Consider the following 23086-nt stretch of genomic DNA (forward strand, 5'->3'; position numbering starts at 1 on the left):
TTTCTCCCTTTTTGAGATGCTGTCGATTTGGAGTAGAGGATCTTCCAGCTCTGAACATTGTTGAACTGTGAAATACGTACTTGACTGACCTGCGGAATCTGAATTGGCTTGCTAATTGCCATTAAAATATATGCGGTATTGAAAACATTGGACATCGCAAACCATCCTATTCACAGTAATACGTCACGGTTAAAATCTGTTTATGCTACTTCTCAGTCTGACTTCGTGTAGATCATGTAGGAATAACAATTTAAATGTTGGAAATACATACCATGTCTAAAGAGGGGGGAAAAACAACTTGCTAACGTTTGGAGTGTGCAACCTTTCGTTAGAACTAAGATTTAAATAATGGTATGACATTTTAGGAGCTGTCAGTACAGCTTTCCAAACATGGGTGTGTCTTCAGCTATTGAACGCCAGGATGAAGTCACAGATCTCAATAGTAGGGTAGTGATGGGAGCAATTTGAGATGTTCAACAGGAAGCACGGTGCAAATTGTGTTTAATTGTTACTTTGTGTTGTGTATTAGTATAAATACACTGGAAGTTATTTCATGATACAGGGTGTCAGGAAGAATTAATTGCTTTAACATGCAATGGATTTTTATGGAAACTGAGTTGTGTGAATTGTGCAAATTATTCAAAGTTTTGTATTCTTAAAATGTGCTGCATAATTTTTAGGAGCTTTTTGTTAAATCTTCAAATACTCTTGATCCATTGTAGAGTTTACTTTAAATTAAGTTCACTGTGCATTGGATGTCCCATGGAGTGGGGGGGATTGAGGTTCTTTGTTCTCACAAGATGAGTTCTTGATTCTAGCCACACCATTTGGAGCAAGTACCAGCAAGTGGTTAATTGCTGCTTCCTGTCCTGTATAGAAGAGGGTGGCAAAATGGGGGGGGAGGAGAAATTACTCCCCAACTTTCCCAGGTCATGCTGGCCAGCTCAAAAGTAGTGTTGAAAGAAATTTGAATAGGTTGTCTGCCATCGGTACATTTTGGAAAATCTTGCAAGATACTCAGACAGAAATATAAAACTCCTTGCCAAGTGATGTGTTTAATTATAAATCGAAATAACATTTGTACCAGAAGCCTTTATATTCTTTGCATGTTACTGATTAAAGGAATTATTTGTGAACACTTCCATGTATAGCATGTGTTCATTTTTGTCTTTAATACATCGATGAACATATTGAGTTGGCAGCTGCATGATAAAGTAAATCCATTACTTTATTATACCATTTTTGCAATATACTAAAATGCTTTATAATATGTTTTTTTTAAAAAGCAACAATTTATAGCTTGTTAATAATGTCATTAAACATTAATTTGAGAATTCCTACGCTAAAATATTTTATCTCTTGAAATGTTTCAGCTTCGGGCTCAGAACCAAGTACTGAAGAAGGCTGTTGTAGATGAGCAAGGCCAAGGAGCATCTTTAAAGGTACACACCTGTGATTTGTAAATACAGTAATGTTACAATATTTGATGTCTGTCTTCCAGACCAAATTGTAGCCTTTTGGGTTTATATGAGGCATGTTCATTTAAATCATGCTACTTCAGCAGAGACATTGTTTTGTTGCAGATTTCCAGTGGTTAAATAATTCACTTTAAGGCTGTGCATATACTATAGTCTTGTTAAGAATTAGATTTTTTTTTTGTAACATCCAATTGAACCTTCCTGACTCTGATTTTACAGAAAATGGTCAAGTTGTAACCTGAATGAGAAAATGGCAAGTACAGCAATTTTAGACTTGCTTAAGTATGGAAAATTGGTCTTATCCAAGTACAAGTTGACCTGATGTACATCATATTCATTGCAAGGCAAATTGCCTGAAATGCATTCCTGAATGTTTGCTGCAGTGAGGGAGGCAGAAGAGAGCAGAAAGAAATTGAAATACAAAACATCAATGCAAATTTGGACCAGCAAGAGTGATTCAGCAGGGGACGTCTCCCTGGTGTACTGGCCAATATTTATCCCTCAAACAATATCACTAAAACAAATTATCTGGTTGCCCAATTGTTGTTTGTGGGATCTTGCTGTGAAAGGCACTATATAAACACAAGTTTGTTCTTTTGTTTTAGTGTTAATCATAACCTTTGAGACTGTTTCCAAAACCCATGAGTTTGGAAATTCAAAATTGCACAAACACGCATGGTAGGAACAGTCTTACTGTTGAATAGCTCTTCAATTCTTTCTTGCTTTATTGAACCAGTTAGTGACCAGCTCCTATGCCTCTCCCATCTCTTATTTATTTGTCCTTCTTTGCCACCCACTCCTGCCCCACCATGTGCTCTGCTGCCAGCCTAGCTGAGAATGAATTCCTTGCATGCAGAGAATCATGGATGCAGACCTGTTTATGAATCACTTCATGGGCTTGGAGCTATTATTAGGACTATCAAACTGGGTTGTATCAAAAAATATTCATCACAAGATGGGTATATAACAAGCCATATAGATTCCCATTATTTTGTTATGAAATAACTGTTATGAAATTCGATGACTTTTTTTGCTTTGCCAAATATTAAATATTTAATTAGACCCAGCCTCCTTAATGTCTGTCAGATCTTAAACTAAAATTGTTTTTAGAACAAAGATGCGTGATCAAGAATGTCTGGATTTGGAAAAGTAACGTGCATAGCATCATCTTTCAGCCTGGTATTTTATAGGTCAGAAGCTGAGCAAATGTCTGTGACTCCTGGTTGGTCTCCACATTCTACCCTCTGTAAACTTGAAGTCATCTGAAACTTTGCAGGTATCCATACTCGCACCAAGTCCCATTCGTCTATCACACCTGTGCTCGCTGACCTATATTGGCTCCTGGTCAAGCAGAATTCTCATCGTTGCTTTCAAATCCCTCCACGTCCTCGCCCCTCCCTATCTCTGTAATCTCCTCCCGCTCCACAACCATCCCAGATATCTGTGCTCATCTAATTCTGGTCTATTGAGCATCCCTGATTTTAATTGGTGACCGTGTCTTCAATGCCTAGGCCCCAAGCTCTGGAGTTCCTCCGAAATTACTTCAACTCTTTACCTCTTGCTTCCTTTTAAGACGCTCCTTAAAACCTACCTCTTTGACCAAGCTTTTGGCCGTCTGTCCTAATGTCACCTTATGTGGCTCAGTGTCTCATTTTGCTTTATAATGCTCCTGTGAAGCGCCTTGGGACAATTTATACAACAAAATGCTATATACATGTTACTGTATTTTACTCAATGTGCTCTAATGCCAATCGAAACATTTTCTATCACACTATGTCAACAATTGTTATGGGGAAGAACTTTCAATTACAAGCAGCTTTCTACTATGGACTGTTCCTACTATGAGCTAAGTTAAGAATCATTTTTTCTTATTTTCACGGTGGAATGGAGGGTGAACCTCACCGGGAGAGAACTGGTTGGACCGTATAAAGCACTATTACGTCCGGTTCTCATCTTTCAAAACTACTCACTATCATGATCATCCTGGAATTCCAAGCTAACTGCCAGCTTTTCTTTACTGCAAACCATCTTCTTAAACCCCTCTTCTGTGTCTCCTTCACCCTGGCCTTCAGCAAGTGCAAGGAGCTTGTAGACCCCTCTATCACTAAAATTGAGACCATCTGTTCAGCTGTTTCTTTTGCTTCCCTTCCTTGCCATCCCACCAGGCCAAACTTCCTCTAAGGTTCTCCATGCCCTAGCCCTGAACTTGCATCTTTATCTAGTTTCTCTCCTACCTCCCCTCATGTCCTCTCCGAGCTCATCTTGTCCATGAGATTCATTTTGTGTTCCGTTGACCCTCTTGCCAGCTACAGGAGAAATGCTGCGAACAACAGATGCCCCTCTACGTTGCTTTCATAGATCTCACCAAAGCCTTTGACCTCGTCTGCAGACCTGGTCTCTTCAGGCTACTAGCAAAGATCGGATGTCCACCAAAGCTACTAAGTACCATCACCTCATTCCATGACAATATGAAAGGCACAATTCAGCATAGCGGTGCCTCATCAGACCCCTTTCCTATCCTGAGTGGTGTGAAACAGGGCTGTGTTCTCACACCTACACTGTTTGGGATCTTCTCACTGTTGCTCTCACATACGTTCAAGTCTTCAGAAGAAGGAATTTTCCTCCACAGAAGATCAGATGGCAGATTGTTCAACCTTGCCTGTCTTAGAGTGAAGACCAAAGTACGGAAAGTCCTGATCAGGGAACTCCTCTTTGCTGGCGATGCTGCATTAACATCCCACACAGAAGAGTGTCTGCAGAGACTCATCGACAGGATTGCGGCTGCCTGCAACGAATTTGGCCTAACCATCTGCCTCAAGAAAATGAACATCATGGGACAGGACGTCAGAAATGCTCCATCCCTCAATATCGGCGACCATGCTCTGGAAGTGGTTCGAGTTCACCTACCTAGGTTCAACTATCACCAGTAATCTGTCTCTCGATACAGAAATCAACAAGCACATGGGAAAGGCGTCCGCTGCAATGTCCAGACTGGCCAAGAGGGTGTGGGGAAAATGGCGCACTGACACGGAACACAAAAGTCCGAGTGTTTCAAGCCTGTGTCCTCAGTACCTTGCTCTACGGCAGCGAGGCCTGGACAGCGTATGTCAGCCAAGAGCGACGTCTCAACTCATTCCATCTTCGCTGCCTCTGGAGAATCCTTGGCATCAGATGGCAGGACCGTATCTCCAACGCGCAAGTCCTTGAGGCGGCCAACATCCCCAGCATATACAACCTACTGAGCCAACGCCGCTCGAGATGGCTTGGCCATGTGAGCCACATGGAAGATGGCAGGATCCCCAAGGACGCATTGTACAGCGAGCTCGTCGCTGGTATCAGACCCACCAGCCGTCCATGTCTCCGCTTTAAAGACGTCTGCAAATGTGACATGAAGTCCTGTGACATTGACCACAAGTCGTGGGAGTCAGTTGCCAGTGATCGCCAGAGCTGGCGGACAGCCATAAAGGCAGGGCTAAAGAGTGGCGAGTCGAAGAGACTTAGTAGTTGGCAGGAAAATAGACAGTAGTGCAAGGAGAGAGCCAACTGTGTAACAGTCCCGACAACCAATTTTATCTGCAGCTCCTGTGGAAGAGTCTGTCACTCTAGAATTTGCCTTTATAGCCACTCCAGGCACTGCTCCACAAACCACTGACAACCTCTAGGCGCTTACCCATTGTCTCTTGAGACAAGGAGGCCAAAGAAGAAAGAAAAGAAAGATTGCCAATAAACTGCCAACACCTAACTTCCCTTACTGGTCCCCACATGAGCTGATATTGTTAACTGTTCTCTTTCGTCAGGTACTGTCCCCCTCCCTTTCAAATCTGCTGATATTGCCCTTCTCAAATAAACAAACCTTTTGGATCCCTCAGTCCTTGCAAACTACCATCCTATCTCCAACCTCTCTTCTCTCCGGTCCTTGAACATGGTGTCTCCAAAATCTAGATCTTTCCTTGCACTCCTTGTTTGATTCCCTCCAACAGCTTTCCACCCCTGCCACAGTACCAAAGCAGCTCTTATGAAAATCACAAATGACATCCTGTGTGCCTGTAACCGTGGTGAACTATCCCTCATCCTTCTCAATCTGTCTGCATCCTTTAACATGATTGACAACACCATCCTCCTCCCAAACCCCTCTACTGTTGTACAGCTGGGTAGGACTGCACTCGCCTCGTTCTTTCTTATCTGTCCAGTCACCGCCAGAGAATCACCTGCAATGGCTTCTTTTCCTGTTTCTGCACCATTGCCTCTGGTGTTCCCCAAGGATCTGTCCTTGGCCCCTCCTATTTCTCATTCACATGCTGCCCCTTGGTGACATCATCCAAAAACACAGCATCAGTTTGCACATGTACATTGACGACACCCAGCTCTACCTCACCAGCACCCCTCTCAACCCCTTCCACTCCCTTTAAATTGTCAAATTGCTTGCATAACATCCAGTACTGGATGAATAGAAATTTTCTCCAATTAAATATCAGGAAGATCAAAGCCATTGTCTTCAGTTATTGTAACAAACTCAGTTTCCTAGGGACTGACTGTATCCCTCTCCCTTGGCATATTTGACGCCAAGTTGAGCTTCCAACCGCACATTCGCGCCTGTTTCCACCTCTGTAACATCTTTGCTCTTACTTCAGCTCATCTGCCAAAAACCTCAATCATGCCTTTGTTACCTGTGGGCTTTAGTATTTCAGTACACTCCTGGCCTTCCATCTTCCACTGCCTGCTTCCCATATCCTTTCTCGCACCAAATCCCATCACCCATCACCCCTGTATGTACTTTATATTGTAATTAGCTGAGACCCGCAAAACAAATTAGTATCTTTATTGCAGCAGTACTTCTTCAAATACAGAATTATTCTTTCCCCAAAGATATCAACAGAATCAAAACTTCTCAATATGCGAAAAGCTACATAAAGCTGTCTGTGTAAAAACAGGCCTATGAATAAAATTACAAACGTTATCAAGCCTGGCCTTCTGACTTGCTTATAGTCATAGAATATGGAAGTCTAATTGGAAACTGCTTTCTCCTAAGTTGAAAAGGCTTGCATCTGATGGGCTCAATATTATTCGAGGGATAAATACTCTATCTCCTTGAAATCTGCCTATTATAATTTTAGTATTTATCATTGAAGAAATTCCTAATTACCAATGTTGTTCCATGACAAAGTCCTTGTTTAGGATTCAAGTTTCATAGCAACATTATAACTGCTGCTTCCTTGAGTCTAAATTTGTGTGGTGACATGCCCATTGGACTATGCAGACACTCTCTGGAGGGTATAGTCTGTTATCGTTTTTGTCTATAGAATCAATGCTGGTGTTTTTTTTAATTCACTTGATAGCTTTTTAATTCAAATGTAATGAATCTTCATTTTTAGCAAAAAGAATTGTTTTCAGATAATTTGTATCAAATAATTGTCTCTGCCATTTTGCCACACTTAACCAGTTTCATCAAACCGTTCCTTCCCCATCCCACCATATTTTCCTCTTAACCCTGACCCTGCCCTCTTTCCAACCATCCCCGCCCCCCACCCTGCTAACTAAGAAGCAACAGTTCCTGGCCTAAAATTCAATAAGATCGGTTATGCCCGAACTAAACACAAGGTAGTGCTGGCTCACAGCATGGAACAGGATCTCTGCTCGCTCCTTAACCTGTATAGGGGTGGGGGTACCTTCCTGGGCCAGTCCTGCTACAATCCTGATTGCTGACTGCAGCCACTGCAGGGCTGCTGACCGAGCCGGCAGCTGTTGCTGAAGTGATTCTAGATAACACTGGCACATACTCGTCTCCCAGCTACTGTACATTAACACCGTTGGAGGGAGGTGAGAGGAAAGGACAAATCCTGGCATTTCTCGCTGACTTCCTCCCCAGTTTTAAAGGAAAAAAACAACAGATCTTCATTAACTGTCGGGGAGAATCCATGCCGCTTCTCTCTTTTGCTCTCCACCAACAGATGCACCCCTTAAACTGACCAACCAAAACAGTCCAGGCAGACAAAAACTGCAATGATAATTATTTTAGATAATATCAGGAGCAGCCATATGGGGTGCAATGGTCTTTTCCAGTCCATACCTCCCTATGTTCTCGTGTTGTATTAACTGACTTAACATACAGGTTTTTCCCTGCAACAGGAGGTGCTGAAGATGAAGGACCAAAGTGTTAGGAAGTTGCAGCAGGAAATGGACAGCCTAACCTTCCGAAATCAACAGCTGGCAAAGCGTGTAGAGTTACTTCAAGAGGAATTAGTAACTACTGAGGCCAAGGGCAAAAAGACCAAGGTAGAAGTCTGGAATGAAGCAAGGTTCCTGGGGTCCAAGGCTCTTGAATTTTTCATGAAACTCAGTAGTTGATGGCATAGTAATAATGTGTTTCATATCCATACATTTTCCTTTGCAAGTAGATATCCATGTCTACTAGCTGTAATTATCATCTCTCTGTATTTTTTTAAATTCCAAGCCTCTGTTCAAAATGCTGTTTAATCAAAGCAGCAGAACTTACTTAAAAGTTGTTCGCAACCTTGTTAACTGTAGCCTTGATTATTCCAATGCACTCCTGGTTTGTCTCACACATTCTCCTCTCCACAAACTTAAGGTCATCCAAAACTCTGCCCATGTCCTTACTTGCACCAAGTTCCATTCATTCATCGCCCGTGTGCTTGCTGACCTATATTGGCTTCTGGTTAAGCAACACCTCGATGTTTTTAAAAAAAAAAATTCTTATCCTTGTTTTCAAAGCCTCGCCCCTCCCTATTTGTGTAGTCTCCTCCAACTGCACAACCCTCTGAGATATCTTCACTCCTTTAATCCTGGCCTCTTGAACATCCCCGATTTTGATACCTCCACCATTGGCAGCTGTGCTTTCAGCTGCCTGGGCCCTATGGTCTGGAATTCCCTCCCTAAACCTCTCCACCTCTCTTTCCTCCTTTAGGATGCTCCTTAAAATCTACCTCTTTGACCAAGCTTTTGGCTATCTGAGCCACATAAGAAAATATTAGGGTAATGTCTAATTTTGCTTCATAATGCTCCTGTAACATGCCTTGGGACATTTTATTACGTTAAAGGTACTATATAAAGGAAACTTAAATAACTAAACTTTGGGTTGAGATGACTTCCATCTAATGGGGCGGCGCAGTGGTTAGCACCGCAGCCTCACAGCTCCAGGGACCCGTGTTCGATTCTGGCTACTGCCTATGTGGAGTTTGCAAGTTCTCCCTGTGACCGTTTGGGTTTTCGCCGGGTGCTCCAGTTTCCTCCCACAGCCAAAGACTTGCAGGTGTTAGGTAAATTGGTCATTGTAAATTGCCCCTAGTGTAGGTAGGTGGTAGGGAATGTGGGATTACTGTAGGGTTAGTATAAATGGGTGGAAGGACTATCAAAACCATAGAGGTTTACAGCACAGAAAAGGAGGGCATTCAGTCCAATGTGTTTGGAGCAATCCAAAACTAATCCCACTGTCCCACTCTTTTTCCCCCCCCCCTCCTCACAGACATGTATCTTTCTGTTACAAATATTTATTTAATTTTCCCTTATAAGAAGCAATGGTTCTGTTTCAACCATTCCTTGTAGCAAAGGATCCCATGCTCCAACAACCCTCTTCTGTAAAGACATTTCTCCTAACCTCTCCTCGCGTTTTAAGTAATGCTTTTATATTGATTACCCCTTATTACCCACACTGCAGCCAGAGGAAATTGTCCTTGTCTATTCCTTCTGTCACAACTCTTCATTAATCAACTTTAATAAATCTCCTTGGCCTTCTTGTGCTGCTTTGGAAATAAAGCCAGTATCTCGAGTCTCTCCTTATAATTATCATTTCCCATCTTTGGCATCATTCTGGTGAACCTGTGCTGAAAGTTCTTTGTGACCTAAATGTCCTTTTATTCATACCGTTCAGTGTCTGTCTTTTTAGCATATACTCAAGCTGCTAGCATTTTCTCCAAAAAAAAACACATTTATCCACATTTAAGTTGCATCTGTCCAGCCATTCAGCTACAATCCACTTCATTGTTTCTCAAAACTCCCATTTTCTGTACTTTGGATGAAACATTAAACCAATGCCCTACCTGCCGCCTTAGGCAAATATAAAAAAAGCCCAGGGCATTATTCAAAGATGATCAGGGGAGTTCTCCTTGGCATCCTGTCCAGTATTTATTACTCAACCAACACCCAAAACAAATTATCTGGTCATTGCCTGATTGCTATTTGTGGGATCTTGCTGTGCAAAATAGCTGCTATGTTTCCCTACAATACTATAACGATTACACTTCAAAAATACTTAATTAGCTGTAAAGTTAGGGTTGTGAAAGGTGCTTACATAAATGCAGGTCTTTTATTTTAGCATCATCTGTAAATTTCAAGGTTGTGTTTCCCATAACCACATCCAAATTATTTAAAAATTGATATGGAAAACAAAAGTGGGCACAGCACTATTACCTCTGGGGGCCTCGGTTTAACACCTCATGTGCAAGTAAGTAACTCTAGCAATGCAGCACACTCAGTACTGGACTGAAGTATCATTTTAGATTAAGTGTTGAAGTTGTGGAATGGGGCTTAACACACTGTCTTCTATCTTGGGTCATACTGCTACCATTGAGGCAAGCTGACGCATGGGACTTACCCCAGGTGGAATTAGAGACACGATGGCCATATGGATGAAATGATGGTTAAAGGGGAGGGGCAAAATAACATTTCAGATATGGTGAGTGATATTCCACGTGGATTTTGACGGCAGGAGGATATGGATAGCTCACAAAATGAGCAGGGAGATAGCAAATGCAATTTAATATAGAACAATGTGAAGTAATACATTTTGAGGTCTGAATAAAGGAAGGAAATATACCTTAAACAGTAAGGCTCTGAATGGATTAGAGGATCAAAGGCATCCTGGTATGCAGCTATGCTGGCCTTTAAAGGTGATGGCATAAAAGGACAAGGGCTTAAAAAAAAAAACAAGCTGTTCAACTTGTACAAAACCTTAGATCACAGTTGAAATAATTGTGTGCTGTTTTGGAAAGCAATGGAAAGGTAGAGCATAGAATCAGCAGGATATTACTAGGGATGGGATTTACAGTTTTGAAAAGAAACATAAAAAGTTAATGCCATATTATGTTGCACTTTCCACCAGCATCAAAAGTTTTGCTATCGTCATCACAGCTATCAGGCTATATTTTTTGCTTTTACTTCATTCTGCTGTTTTAATGCACGGTACCTATGTTTTCTGGAAAATGGAAAATTAGTTTCTTTTGCTTGGTAACAGAGTTCATCTGTCTAATCTGCAGATGCCTCACAGCAGTATTGCTGCTTTTATGGTTTGCTATACAGGAACAAATTGCTGTGATGGGTTCTTTCAGTAGAGTATACTTGTGACAGGGAGTAGCTGAAACTAAAAGTTCCCACCAAGGCAATCCTGCTTTCAAATAATGGGCAGTCAATGGCACTCAAATATATATGAAAGGGGTTTTCAATTGTAGCCTTGGAAATTGATTTTGAATAAGGTAAAAATAGCCACACGGTAACCCAAATTAAATGTCACCCATGGCTGGATATTCAAATATTTTTTTTTTTGGCTGCTGCTTATGTAACATTGAGAATCAGAGTTCTTGGCCATGTGTAGTAGATTGCTTGTGATTCTGCATATACAGTTCCTGATTTCAGTATCAAGAGATACTAAGAGGGAGTTAAATCATTCTTTAGTTTTGGGGGAGAGGAGAGAAATTTGAGTGGCATTGGCAGAGTTCTAGCATAAGACGCTTATCTACTATCTGAACCAGTGATTTAAATTTGCACATCTTCCTGGCCTGTGTTTTGACTCTGGACCCTGGAATTAGGCTGTAGGGCTAAAATGATGCTGTCAATATGATGTGATAAATATATTTCATGTTTCAAATTCAGGGGCATAAGGTGAAACTATGCGCTAACCTACTGTACCATCCTGGCTGTTCCAGTTTTTGGTATTCAAATTTGAAATCTTAATAATCACCTCCAGACTAAATTTGATTTCACACTCGGTCATTGGATCTGTCCAGATTACTGTCATAGAATCATAGAATAATGCAGCCCAGAAGGAGACCATTTCTGCCATTGTGCATGTGCTGACTCTTTGAAAGAGCTATCCAATTAGTCCCACTCCCCTTCTCTTTTCTCCATAGCCCTGCAATTTTCTCTCTCTCGCAAGTATTTATCTAATTCCCTTTTGAGAATTATTATTGAATGTGTTTCCACCACCCTTTCAGGCAGTGCAGATTATCGTAATGCGTTTTAAAAAAAAAAAAAATTCTTGTTTTGCCCGAGTTTTTTTTTAACCAACTACCTTAAAATACTATGAGAAGCTTGTGTGTAAATTCTGTATTTGTTGATCCCTAGTGGCACTGCACGTAGGGAGTGAATATCAAATGTAATATTCAAGTCAAGCAAGTTGTAAAGGTGGAGGAATAACTGAATCAAAGATAAGAGAATGCAGATGGGTCGTTGTGTGGAGGAAAAGAGAGAGCAAGGGTGAGGTTGACTAGGGAAGGAGGTGAAGGATGAGAGGGGAAAAAGCGAAGGGTGTACAACCAAACTTGCCAAATGCTGGAGAGAAAAGTGGGATGTTAGGGAAGGGTTAGTCCAGATGTGGAAAGTGATGCTTTGATGGTCAGGGAAGGAGGGGCGGGGGGGGGGGCTGAAATCTGAAAACAGCTGCTCAGTTAGGAAGGGGTTGAAATAACGAACAAAGTTTAATGATGGTTATAGAACATAGGAACAGGAGTAGGCCATTCAGCCCATCGAGCCTGCTCTGCCATTCAGTACGATCATGGCTGATCATCCACTTCAATGCCTTTTTCCCACACTATCCTCATATCCCCTTATGTCATTGGTATTTAGAAATCTGTCAATCTCTGCTTTAAACATACTCAATGACTGAGCTTCCACAGCCCTCTGGGATAGAGAATTCCGAAGATTCACAACTCTGAGCAAAGAAAATTCTCCTTATCTCTGTCCTAAGTAGCTTCTCCCTTATTTTGAAATTGTGTCCCCTGGTTCTAGACTCGCCAACCAGGGGAAACATCTTAGCTGCATCTACCCTGTCTATCCCTTTAAGTATTTTGTAGGCTTCGATGAGATCACCTGTCATTCTTCGAAGCTCTGGAGAATACAGGCCCAGTTTCTCCAATACCTCTTCATAGTACAGTCCCACCATCCTGGGAACAAGTCTGGTGAACCTTCATTGCACTCCTTCTATGGCAATCATATCCTCCCTAAACAGCACACTGTATTCCAGGTGCGGTCTAGCCAAGGTTCTATGCAATTGTAGCAAGACTTCACTACTGCTGTACGTAAATCATCTTGTGATGAAGGCGAACATACCATTAACCTTCTTAATGCCTTGCTGAAGATTCTAAAGATTTGTTAAGACATTCAGGCCCAGTTCAGGCAGGATATCATGCTGAATTGTGATGGAGATATCAACAGCCATTCACTTGAACAGGTGGGCTGATATTCTGCTGGGGTGTTGGGCACATATGGTGGGCTAACTGCTAACAGTAGAAAGCAGCAGATTTTTGTTGGGTTCATTATGGTGGTAGGTGCTGAGTTTGGGCAATCCATTGGGATTGAGTTTGGAAAAGGCATTGGGAGAAGTCTGACATGAGGCAGTTTGGACATGTGGGACAGGGGAGGAATTGGGTAGTGTTTTTGTTCCTTATGGACAGATTAGGTCACATTGGGGTCTGTTAAATGTTTTTGCAGCAGGGATGGATAGCATGGCTATTAGAAAGTAAACATTTGACTTTATCTTTATCGAGATGGAGCAATTTCATTGGTGCAGCATCACTCAATGGTGAATGTTAGAAATTAAAGCTCAATTTCAAATAAACAAATGACCACTAGTTGACAGTCAAATTAAGTGATGCTCCCTTGTACTCAGTTCTTCACATAATGTTGCTTTACAATGCCATGTACAGGTATAGCGGTGTAGTATCTTTTATTTTTTTATATATATATATATGTAATATAAACCAGAGTAACTGCTAACTGAATTTTGAATGGTTTTGTATAGCAGAAGAGTGCTGACCCTCCATCTCAACTGAACCAGCAGCGACAAAGTGTGTTTGATGAAGATCTGCAGAATAAGATAGAGGAAAATGAGCGTTTGCACAAACAAGTAAGTTTGTTCCACGGTATCCAAGTTAACCTTGCACGTAGCATATTTTGTGAAAAGAGTTGCTGTAACAACAGATGTGGAAAATCCAAACCGTTGACCGCTATAATAATGAGTTACAGGCTCAAGATCCTCAGATTTTTGAGTATAGTCTGACTCTAGAGCTCTGATATCGATTTAACTGGGCACAAACCAGGAATCAAAATCGGAATCTTCTGGTTTGCATAGTTTAGTTACGTCACTCCATTTACTGACTAAATTGTATTTAGGAAAATCATTCATAATCCCTTCAATTGCAGTTGATTTATAAAAGCAACCTAACAGTTTCCAATACTTAAACTATTCACAAAGGCTTCACCATTGAACAAATTGACTCTGACTCTGAGAATAGGATCATTGAACATGGGGCTGGTGAACAGAATGCAGGGTCAGGGTATTGGAATTGAAAGGGATGGGCAAAGAATCATTGAAGCAGAGAAATACTTAAAAGCCTGGAAGACTTATAACTAAATCATTCAATACAATGAAATAAACAAAAAATGCACTAATAGGATAGATTCACTTTGCATATCTGGGCAGTTGCATTTCTGATTTAAATTGGAATACATCACAGTCATACTGATTGAGTCCAGAAGAATGTACCTAGTAGATCAGAAATTAGCATATGGATTTGATGTATAGTCTACATCCTTTTATCAATTATTCATTGGTTCATAAATTAAAAATAGGTGCACATGCTAGTCTTTAAATATCATTTTAAATCAAATCTAATTATTTTGGAAAAGTAATCTGTATCAGTGGGTAAAATTTCAGTAATAGAACTATTTTCATGAATCATTCACCATCTTAATGTGTTTTATGATCTCTCTGCCATGACAATTAATGCAAGTAACATATGTAAAGTTTTCAGTTTAAAAGACAAAATTGTATTTATATCACCTTCTCACACTAAAGCATCTTGAAAGCATTTCACTTAATGCATTCCTTTGAGTGCAGTAAAGTCTGGAGGAGACCTTATCAAAGTATATAAAATCTTGTGTAAGTAAATAAGGATAAATTAAACACAATTATTACTAAGTTAGTGTATCCTAGAATTCCAAGCACCGGAGTTTCCTCCCTGAATCTCTGTACTGCTCTTCCCTTCTTTAAGACACTCCTTAAAACCTACTTCTTTGACTGAGCTTTTGGTCAGCTGAGCTAATATCTCCTTATGTGGGTCTGTCAAATTTTGTTTGATGATCAATCCTTTGAATTTTTACTATGCTAAATGCGCCAGATAACTGCAGGTTGTTGGGCTGAAATTCTGAAAACCCCACACATCGAAGAAGCATTCCCTAACCTCAGACTCTTCAGAGATCTAATAGCCATGTGAGTTTTCTTTTTAAAATAAGGGCAACATAATTTACATAGTACTTTTAACATAAAACATTTCAAAGTACTTTAAGGGCAGAAAATAACCAGTAACTGAAAAATGGAGAAAGAAGGATATGGGGGTGAATTTTACGCCGCCCTAGCGGGTTGGATGGTGGTGTGGGGGTGGCGTAAAATTGAGCTGGAGGCTCCAGGAAGCCTTCTCGCCCCGCTCCTGCCTCTGGGCAACTTTACGTTGGTCGGACAGGGTTGGTGGGGGGTGGTGTGGGGTGCAGGGGGAGGAGAACGGCCCGCCCATGGCCAATTAAGGCCCTTAAGTGGCCACTTAACAGCCCTCGCCTGTCTCCATGGATATTTTACCCGTGGCAAGTGGACGTGCTGGGGACATGAAAGGCCGCCCAGCGATAGCGTGCGCCGGGAGGGATGCCATGGCAGTCAGGCACAGGGTGCCCGATTTAGGGCTGCCCCCGGAACCCAAGATTCCTCTCCTCTCTTTTTTTTTTTTTCCCCCCCCCCCCTTTGGACAACCACCCTAGCCTGACCAGGGCACGACCGATCCTCCTGGTGAGGCATGCCCAACTTGCATTCACTCCTGGCTCCATGCCGTTCCTGGTGGCACTGCTGGGACTAAGAGCTGCCGGCCCGTTGATTGGCTAGCAGCCCACTGAGGTGGGACTTCCTCCCTCAGGCGGGTAGAAGTCCCGCCTCGGGGCAGTTAAAGCCTGGGGACTCTTAAAATACAGGACGGATCCCCGGGCTAGGCGGAAGTGGGTTCGTCATCAACGTAAAAGTTGGTGGCGCATTCCCATCCTCCTAAGGTAAAATCCATGAGATTCGTTACCAAAAACCATCTCAATCTACCTCCTACCTTATTTTTGAAGGGGAGGAAAGTAGCAAGTTAGAAGGGTTTGGGGAGTATTTGAATGTGGAACTGAAATAGCTTACGCTGTACAATCAATAATGGCATGCAAAGGAGGCCATAATCCTAAGAGTAGAGGGTGAGTACAGGAACTTGAGAATTTTGAGGTTATAGGAGGGAGGAGGCTATGGAAAGGTTTATAGACTGTTTGCTGTTTGAAACAAAAATATTGTTACCTGTGAACTGTAATACCCAAGAATTAGTGAAGTGATTTTCCTTTTTTCCCTAGTAAGAAATTGTTTGTCCTTGTTTTACAGTCTTGTTTCATCACTCACTTTACTGTCCTTGTTCCGGTCATTCCCAATTAACATCAGAAACAGACTGGCTCCATTATAAAAGAATTTGGAAACTTGTATGCTGTTGCATTTGCTCAGATAACTGACTTCTTCCTTAGCCATCAATTCTAAATCTGACAACTCAAAGTGCTGAATTTTCTCTTGTGCCGACACTTATTGGGCTACACTGTCCCAATGAGGAATGAATCCATTGATTATTTATCATTAGTGAATTTACTTCATTTGTTCATTGCCTATAATATTTTATTTTCAGTGCTGTTGAAGCATTTTGGGATATATGGTTGTATGTTTCTGCATTTATATTACGTATTGTGAAGTAGATCTCCAGTGGTGATGCTCGTGGTAAGTTTTAAAAAAAATTATTTGGTCTGGGGTTGTGGTATTCATTACCCATCCCCAATTACTCTCGGGACTTTGAGTCAACCACATTGTGTGGGACTTGAGTCATGTGTAGGTCAGACCATATGGGATCAGCAGGCTCCCTTGCCGAATCAGTTTGCTTTCTATGACAATCCAGAAATTTTCATTAATTTTTACAATTTGCAATGGCGGGATTTGCTCATGCAATTTCTGGATTCCTAGTTCGTTTGCATAATCATAGGCTATTGTACCCATACCCTACTAAAAGTCACAGAGAAGCAACATCATTTATTTAAAAGCAGAGCAAATAAATGGGAAACATTTTGTATGTGCAAGGTATCAAAATATAACAATTGAGAGGAATAAAGTTTATTAAATTAAACTATTCATTGGTTTTAAAATAAAATATCTCAATTTTGCACAGAGAAAACAGGCTTAGGGAGGTTCAAGACGATAAAATTATGTAGGAGGGCTTGAAGGTGGGTATAGTAAAAGCTGTGAAAATATTAACTGTTTAAAAGTAATGTAAATAGGCATTACTTTTAGTGTTACAAAGTGTCACAATGTGAAATAGAAATTGATACAGAATTATGTGCTGTGGTAAGAAATTTCAAATCATACATATGTCCCTCTCATCTTTTCATCCTACACTCAGTCCATACTTTTATTCTGTCAACGCCCATCTCTTTGCATTCCCTTCAATCTTCCGCATCCTTATCACTGCACCCTCTGTCACTCATGCACCTCCCCTCCATTCCTCTTGCCTTGTTTACCATTCCTTCTCCTTCACACCCCCACGCACCACCTCCCCACCAACTGCCCACCTCATTGCTGCTATCTCAAGCTATGAGTGTGGTTGAGTGTGCTCTTTCCAATCAGTGCTATTAAAGTTTTCCTGCTACTCTTTGTGCATTTCTTTTGGTTAAGCGGGTTGCAGTGTGATCTTGTTGACTATTGTGTTCAGTTGAGTGTTTTGCTGATGTCTGCTGTTGGCAGAATGTCAAGAATGAAGACCAGATTTTTTTTCTGCTGGCTCGTACAGATTTTCAATTTGAAACATTTTTAATGTTGATTTGTGACATAAATTTAGTGAGGTAGGGACATGGGAGCAACATACAGTCCCTTGAGCCTATTTCACCACTCAGTTAATTCATAGCTGATCTGTACTTCAACTCTGTTTACCCGCCGTGTTTCTGTATATCTTGATGCTCTTAGCTAGCAAGAATCTAAGAGTAAAATAAAACAGTAAAATATTTTGCAGGAACATCAATAAGAAAGGAAGGTTAGAATTGGAATAGAACCATGTAGGGGCAGACAAGATAATACGACAAGTAATGATACAGAGATGGCGGAATTATTAAATAAATTATTTTGCTTCGCTATTTACCAGGTAGACATGACATTGAATGATGAGATGAGCGCATTTAAAATTTTTTTTAAAAAGGGATGTATTGAATAAACTAATCAAACTCAGAGGATAAAGCCCCTGGTATGGATGGATTGCAGCCACATATTTTGAAGGTTACGTTTGCTGACAACTCAACCACTAAGTCGCGCAGTACTAGCACTAGTACAGCAACCTCCTCCACTGAAACGACACTGTCTGTGATGTTCAGGCAGCTGCCAGGATTAAAGATGGCACTGCTCAAATTATCTCTCAAAAACAAATTCAACCCGACATTCCCCTCAATGGTTGCCATTGCTGTCTCCATCCCACCCTCAACAGTCCCTGCTCCCTCCTGCCATTGCACTTCTCTCCATCGGTCCCTCCTGTGCCTGTCTTCTAGCTGCTGCCTTCTCCTAAGCACTGTCTCCAGTCTCGCCGCTGCCCCCACCACTCCTCAGCTGTTCGCTCCAGACCTCGCCATTGCTCCCCCCACACCACTTCCATTGGCCGATTGTTCCCTGCTCCTCGCTTCCCGCCCCCCTCCCCTCCAGCCACTAGCTCCAGGCCCCGCCGCTTCCCTCCTCTCGGCCACTTGCTCCCACGTTCGATGGTTCTCCGTGCACCGCCTGAAGAAGCAAGATGGGCCACGAGGGGTTACGGGGCGACGTAGGAGCGAGGGGATGAGAGGAGGGAAGCAGCACGGCCTGGAGCTGGTGGGGATGGGGAGCGAGCGGCCGGAGAGCTGGGGGGGTGGTGGTGGTGGGGAGGCGGGAAGTGAGAAGCAGGGAACAGTTGGCCGATAGAATGGGGGTGGGTCGGGAGAGCAGTGGCGAGGTCGGGAGCGAGTGGGTGGGGGGGGAAAGTCTCAAGGCCTGGAACGAGTGCATGAGAGGGGAGAGTGGCCAGCAGGTTGGGAGCAAGTTGCTGAGTTGGGGGGAGCGAATGGTGGGGATCGAGCTGCAGTCTCAAAATTCCCCATTCAGCTGCTCACTTCAGCCTCTCCCCGTTCCACTTTCAGAAGACCGACCAACCAAGTGGGAGGCGCGGATACACAATGACTTTGGCGTTACGCGATGATGTTGTCCTGCGCGTGTGCCAGTTAGTCCTGGCAAGACACAGGCTGCGCACGCACAGCATCTCATGGAGAGCAGGAGACCGTTTGCTCATGTGTGCAGCTTGGAGCACTCTGATTACATCGGCGGGCCTCTGCATTGTCAGGAGTCACTTTGTATTTTAAGAGAATCCAGGGAAGAGATAACAGAGGAATTACTACACATTTCTAATAATTCATTAGAGAAAGAACACTGATGGATAGCTAACATAACTCCTATATTTAAGAAAAGGGGACCGAACATGTCCAGGGAATTATGGACAAGTCAGCTTAACATGGATGGGAGGGAAAATAATGGAATCCCTACTAAAGGAGAGAATAGAAGACCATCTAGAAAGGAAAATATATAATAATGAATAGTCAGCATGGATTTCAAAAGAAAAAATCTTGCTTGACCAACCTTATTGCATTTTTTGAGGAGGTAACTGAGAGTAGACAATGGTAATGCAGTGGATGTAATTTAACTGGATTTTTAAAAGACCTTTGATAACATGCCCCTTAATATGCTAATGAATGAGCTCAGAGCATGCGGAGTCAGGAGACCAGTTGCAGAATGGATTGCTAGCTGGCTTCAAGACAGAAAGCAGAGGACTGGATTTTGTGGGGTTGGTGGGGTTCCTGGTGCCAGGCCAAAAGGGTGGGAGGAGCCCTGACTCGGCCTCTCTAACCCCACCGGTATGATCTTGTGCTGTTTCGGCACTTAAGTAGCTGGCGCCAGGATCCCCATCCCTTTAAAGGTGAGGAACCTGCCTCCAAATGCTGCCAGCCAATCACGGGGCCAACAGCTCAGCAGTATTGGGAGCAGTGGTCACTGCTGGTACTGCAGAGGCCTTGGACTCTGGTGTTCTGGACCTCGGGCAAGTGAGACGGGGTTGCCAGAGCCAGTCCGGAAGGCCCTGGTGTGGGAGAGTGGCTGTGCAGTGCAAGAGGAGGGGGCTGGGTCCAGGGTGGTGGAGTTTTTCCTGGCGGGGTGATCTCCTTGGGCCATAGATTGCCATGGAGGAGGGAGTTCTCTCTTTTTCCACCCCCCACCATGCCCACAGGGAGGGCGCCTTGTATTCTGGGTAACCTCCCTGCATGGCGGAGGCACCCCACCGCCGCTAATTAAATCTTAGCGGGAGGAAGAAGTCCTTAAGTGGCCATTTATAGGACCTCAATTGGCCTCTGGGCAGCAAGGCTGTCTTAAGCCTATCCCATGCTGACCAAATCGCTTGTGACGGGGGTTGAGGGGCCCTCTGCCCCTGCCTCCTGTCGCAATTCTGGGACCACTGCTGTTCATAATTTACTTTATCGATTTGGACGGAATCAAAAACACAATTTCTAAATTTGCAAATGACCACCAATTGGGGGATAGTCAATATCTGAGGAGGACTGCAACAAATTGCAGGAGGACATTAATAAACTTGCAGAATGGGAAAATAATTGGCAAATGAAGATCAACACAGATAAATGTGAGTTAATACATTTTAGAAGGTGCGGGTCTAGGTGGGGTAGAGGAACAAAGGGATCTGAGTACAAAAATACCAATCACTAAAGGTTGTGCCGCAGGTTAGCAAGGCCATTTGTTTTTTTTTAAAAAGCAAACCAAGCATTAGGCTTTATTTCCGGAGCAATAGATTTGAAAAGTAGGGAAGTCATACTAAATCTATATCGAACCTTGGTTAGACCCCACTTGGAGTACTGCATGCAATGCTGGTCACCATATTATAAAAAGCATATAGAGGCATTGGAGAGAAGATTCACAAGGATGATACCAGAAATGCATGGGTAAACATATTGGGAAAGGATGAACAGGCTGGGTCTCTTTTTCTTTTCCTGGAAAAAAGAAGGCTGAGGTGTGATCTAATGGAGAGTCTTTAAAATTAAAGATTTGAATAGAGTGGATACATAGAGTCTGTTTCCATTTGTGAGGAAGAGCATAACTAAAGGCCATCAACATAAGATAGTCACCAAGAAATTCGATGGGGAATTCAGAAGCAACTTCTTTACCCAAAGATTGGTGAGAATGTGGAACTCGCTACCACAGGGAGTAGTTGAAGTGAATAGTACAGCTGCATTCATGGGGAAGCTGGACAAGCGTATAAGGGAAAAGGATATAGAGGGTTACGATGATGGATTTAGATGAGGAAAGGTGGGAGGAGGCTCAAGCGGAGCATAAACGCTGATGTGCACTGGTTGGGCCAAACGACCTGTTTCTTTGCCATATATCCTATGTAATCCTCTATGATCTCAGTCTTGAAAATTTCAATTGTCCCAGCTTCCACAGCCTTTTAGGGGAGTGTGTTTTAGATTCCTGCTAGTCTTTGGAGGGAGAAAATGCCTCCTGATTTCACTCTTAAGTGACCTAGCTCTAATTTTAAGGCAATCTTCTGGATTCTACCACCAGAGCAAATTGTTTCTCTGTATCTACCCTATCTAATGTCTTTTATAATTTTAAATACCTTTATTGGATCACCCCTCAGACTTATAAACGCAAGGGAATAGAAGCCAAATTTATGCATAACTTTAACCCTTTAAGCCCTGGTATCATTCTGGTGAATCTGCCCTATACCACTTCAAGGCCAATATAATCTTTACTGCAGTTTCCTGTGAAACCGAATGCTGTATTCTTGTCCGGGTCTGACCAAAACACTCTACAACTGAAGTATTAACTCCTTAATTTTGAATTCCAACTCCCTTGAGAGAAAGGGAACTTTCTGTTGGCCTTTTTGATTACTGTTTGTACCTATGTACTAGCTTTGTGATTTGTATAGATGGATACCTAAATCCCGTTGCTCCTCACCGCTCCTAATCTCTCACCATGAATAAAATATTCTGATTTGTCTTGTCTTTCCCACTTCCTAAGAGGGATGTGCACCCAACTGCAGTTAGAGAAAAAGCCATAAGTTTACATGTTATTGTATTGGGAGTCGCAGCAGGCAGTATAAGGTTATTTTAATTGTTTTGACTCTAATTTTGAATATGGCCAAAATTATGCACATGAGAGGGGTATAGTACAAGTTTACTTTAATATGTGCTTACAGCTGGAAACCATTTTTAAAAGGATAACTATTGGGTATATATCTCCCTTTTGTGTTTTTTTTTGTTGCTAATTTTCACCACTTTTCTTGCTCCTCTTCTGAAGGCTTTAACTCCTGCTGGTTATGGTTCCCCAGGTGCTGGTTGCCCGAGTGGTTATTTTCCACGTGTGAGTATCAGGAGAATTTGACTGGGGGGTCGGCGCGGGAAGGAATTCTAGCCAAGCCCGATCCTATTCACGTGCACTTTTCCAGCAGCTGTAACAAGATAATATCGGGATCCTGTTGATGCGTGTGCCTTTCAAACAACAGTAACCAGATCAAGAGGAGGAATCACAAGAGCACCAGAAATAAGAGCAGAGTAGGCCATTCAACCCTTAGAACTTGCTCCGCCATTCAATGAGATCATGGGTGATCTACTTCAACATCATCCTCTGAATGATGAAATTCCTCCTCATCTCAGTCCTAAATATCCTGCGCCTTATTCTAAAACTGTGTCCCCGGTTCTAGACACCCCAGCCAGGGGAAACATCCTTCCTGCATCTACCTTGTCGAGCCCTGTATGAATTTTGTATGTTTGAATGAGATCACCGCTCATTCTTTTAAATTCCAGGGCCAGTCTATTTCATCCTTTCTCAAGGGGTAATTCCTCCATCCCAGGAATTAGCTTGGTGAACCTTTGCACTCCCTGTATGGCAAGTTTATCTTTCCTTAGGTAAGGAGACCAACACTGCACACACTACTCCAGGTGCAGTCTCACCAAGGCTCTATATAATTGCAGTAAGACATCTTTACTCCTATACTCAAATCCTCCTTGTAATAAAGGCCAAATCCTGACTCTTAATTCGCTTGCCCCTCCACCCCTCAGCCTAGAGTTACTGAGGCTAATACTAACTCCCTTCCTCTCAAAGTAGATCAATTGATTCATAAGACCACTATGTAAATTTGGGATATTCTGGTCTCTGTAGCTCTATCTTTACTGACTAAGCCATCACAGAAGTTGTTTTGTTGTATTTT

At 42.4% G+C, this 23086-nt stretch overlaps 1 protein-coding gene across 5 annotated transcripts in view; it reads left to right on the top strand.

The window, feature by feature from the left end:
• Positions 1–23086, top strand: part of ppp1r21 (protein phosphatase 1, regulatory subunit 21) — a 93988-nt gene that overhangs the window by 550 nt on the left and 70352 nt on the right. The window contains exons 2-5 of one of the 5 annotated variants that reach the window (XM_068045241.1): positions 1374–1442; positions 7605–7751; positions 13507–13611; positions 22177–22239. In XM_068045241.1, coding sequence (XP_067901342.1) covers positions 1374–1442; positions 7605–7751; positions 13507–13611; positions 22177–22239 — 384 coding nt within the window. The remainder of the gene's footprint in view (positions 1–1373; positions 1443–7604; positions 7752–13506; positions 13612–22176; positions 22240–23086) is intronic. The other 4 variants (XM_068045242.1, XM_068045245.1, XM_068045243.1 and 1 more) reach the window with 4 other exon arrangements.

Source organism: Heterodontus francisci, chromosome 13 (assembly GCF_036365525.1).
Source record: "Heterodontus francisci isolate sHetFra1 chromosome 13, sHetFra1.hap1, whole genome shotgun sequence".
NCBI classification, from domain to species: Eukaryota; Metazoa; Chordata; class Chondrichthyes; order Heterodontiformes; family Heterodontidae; genus Heterodontus; species Heterodontus francisci.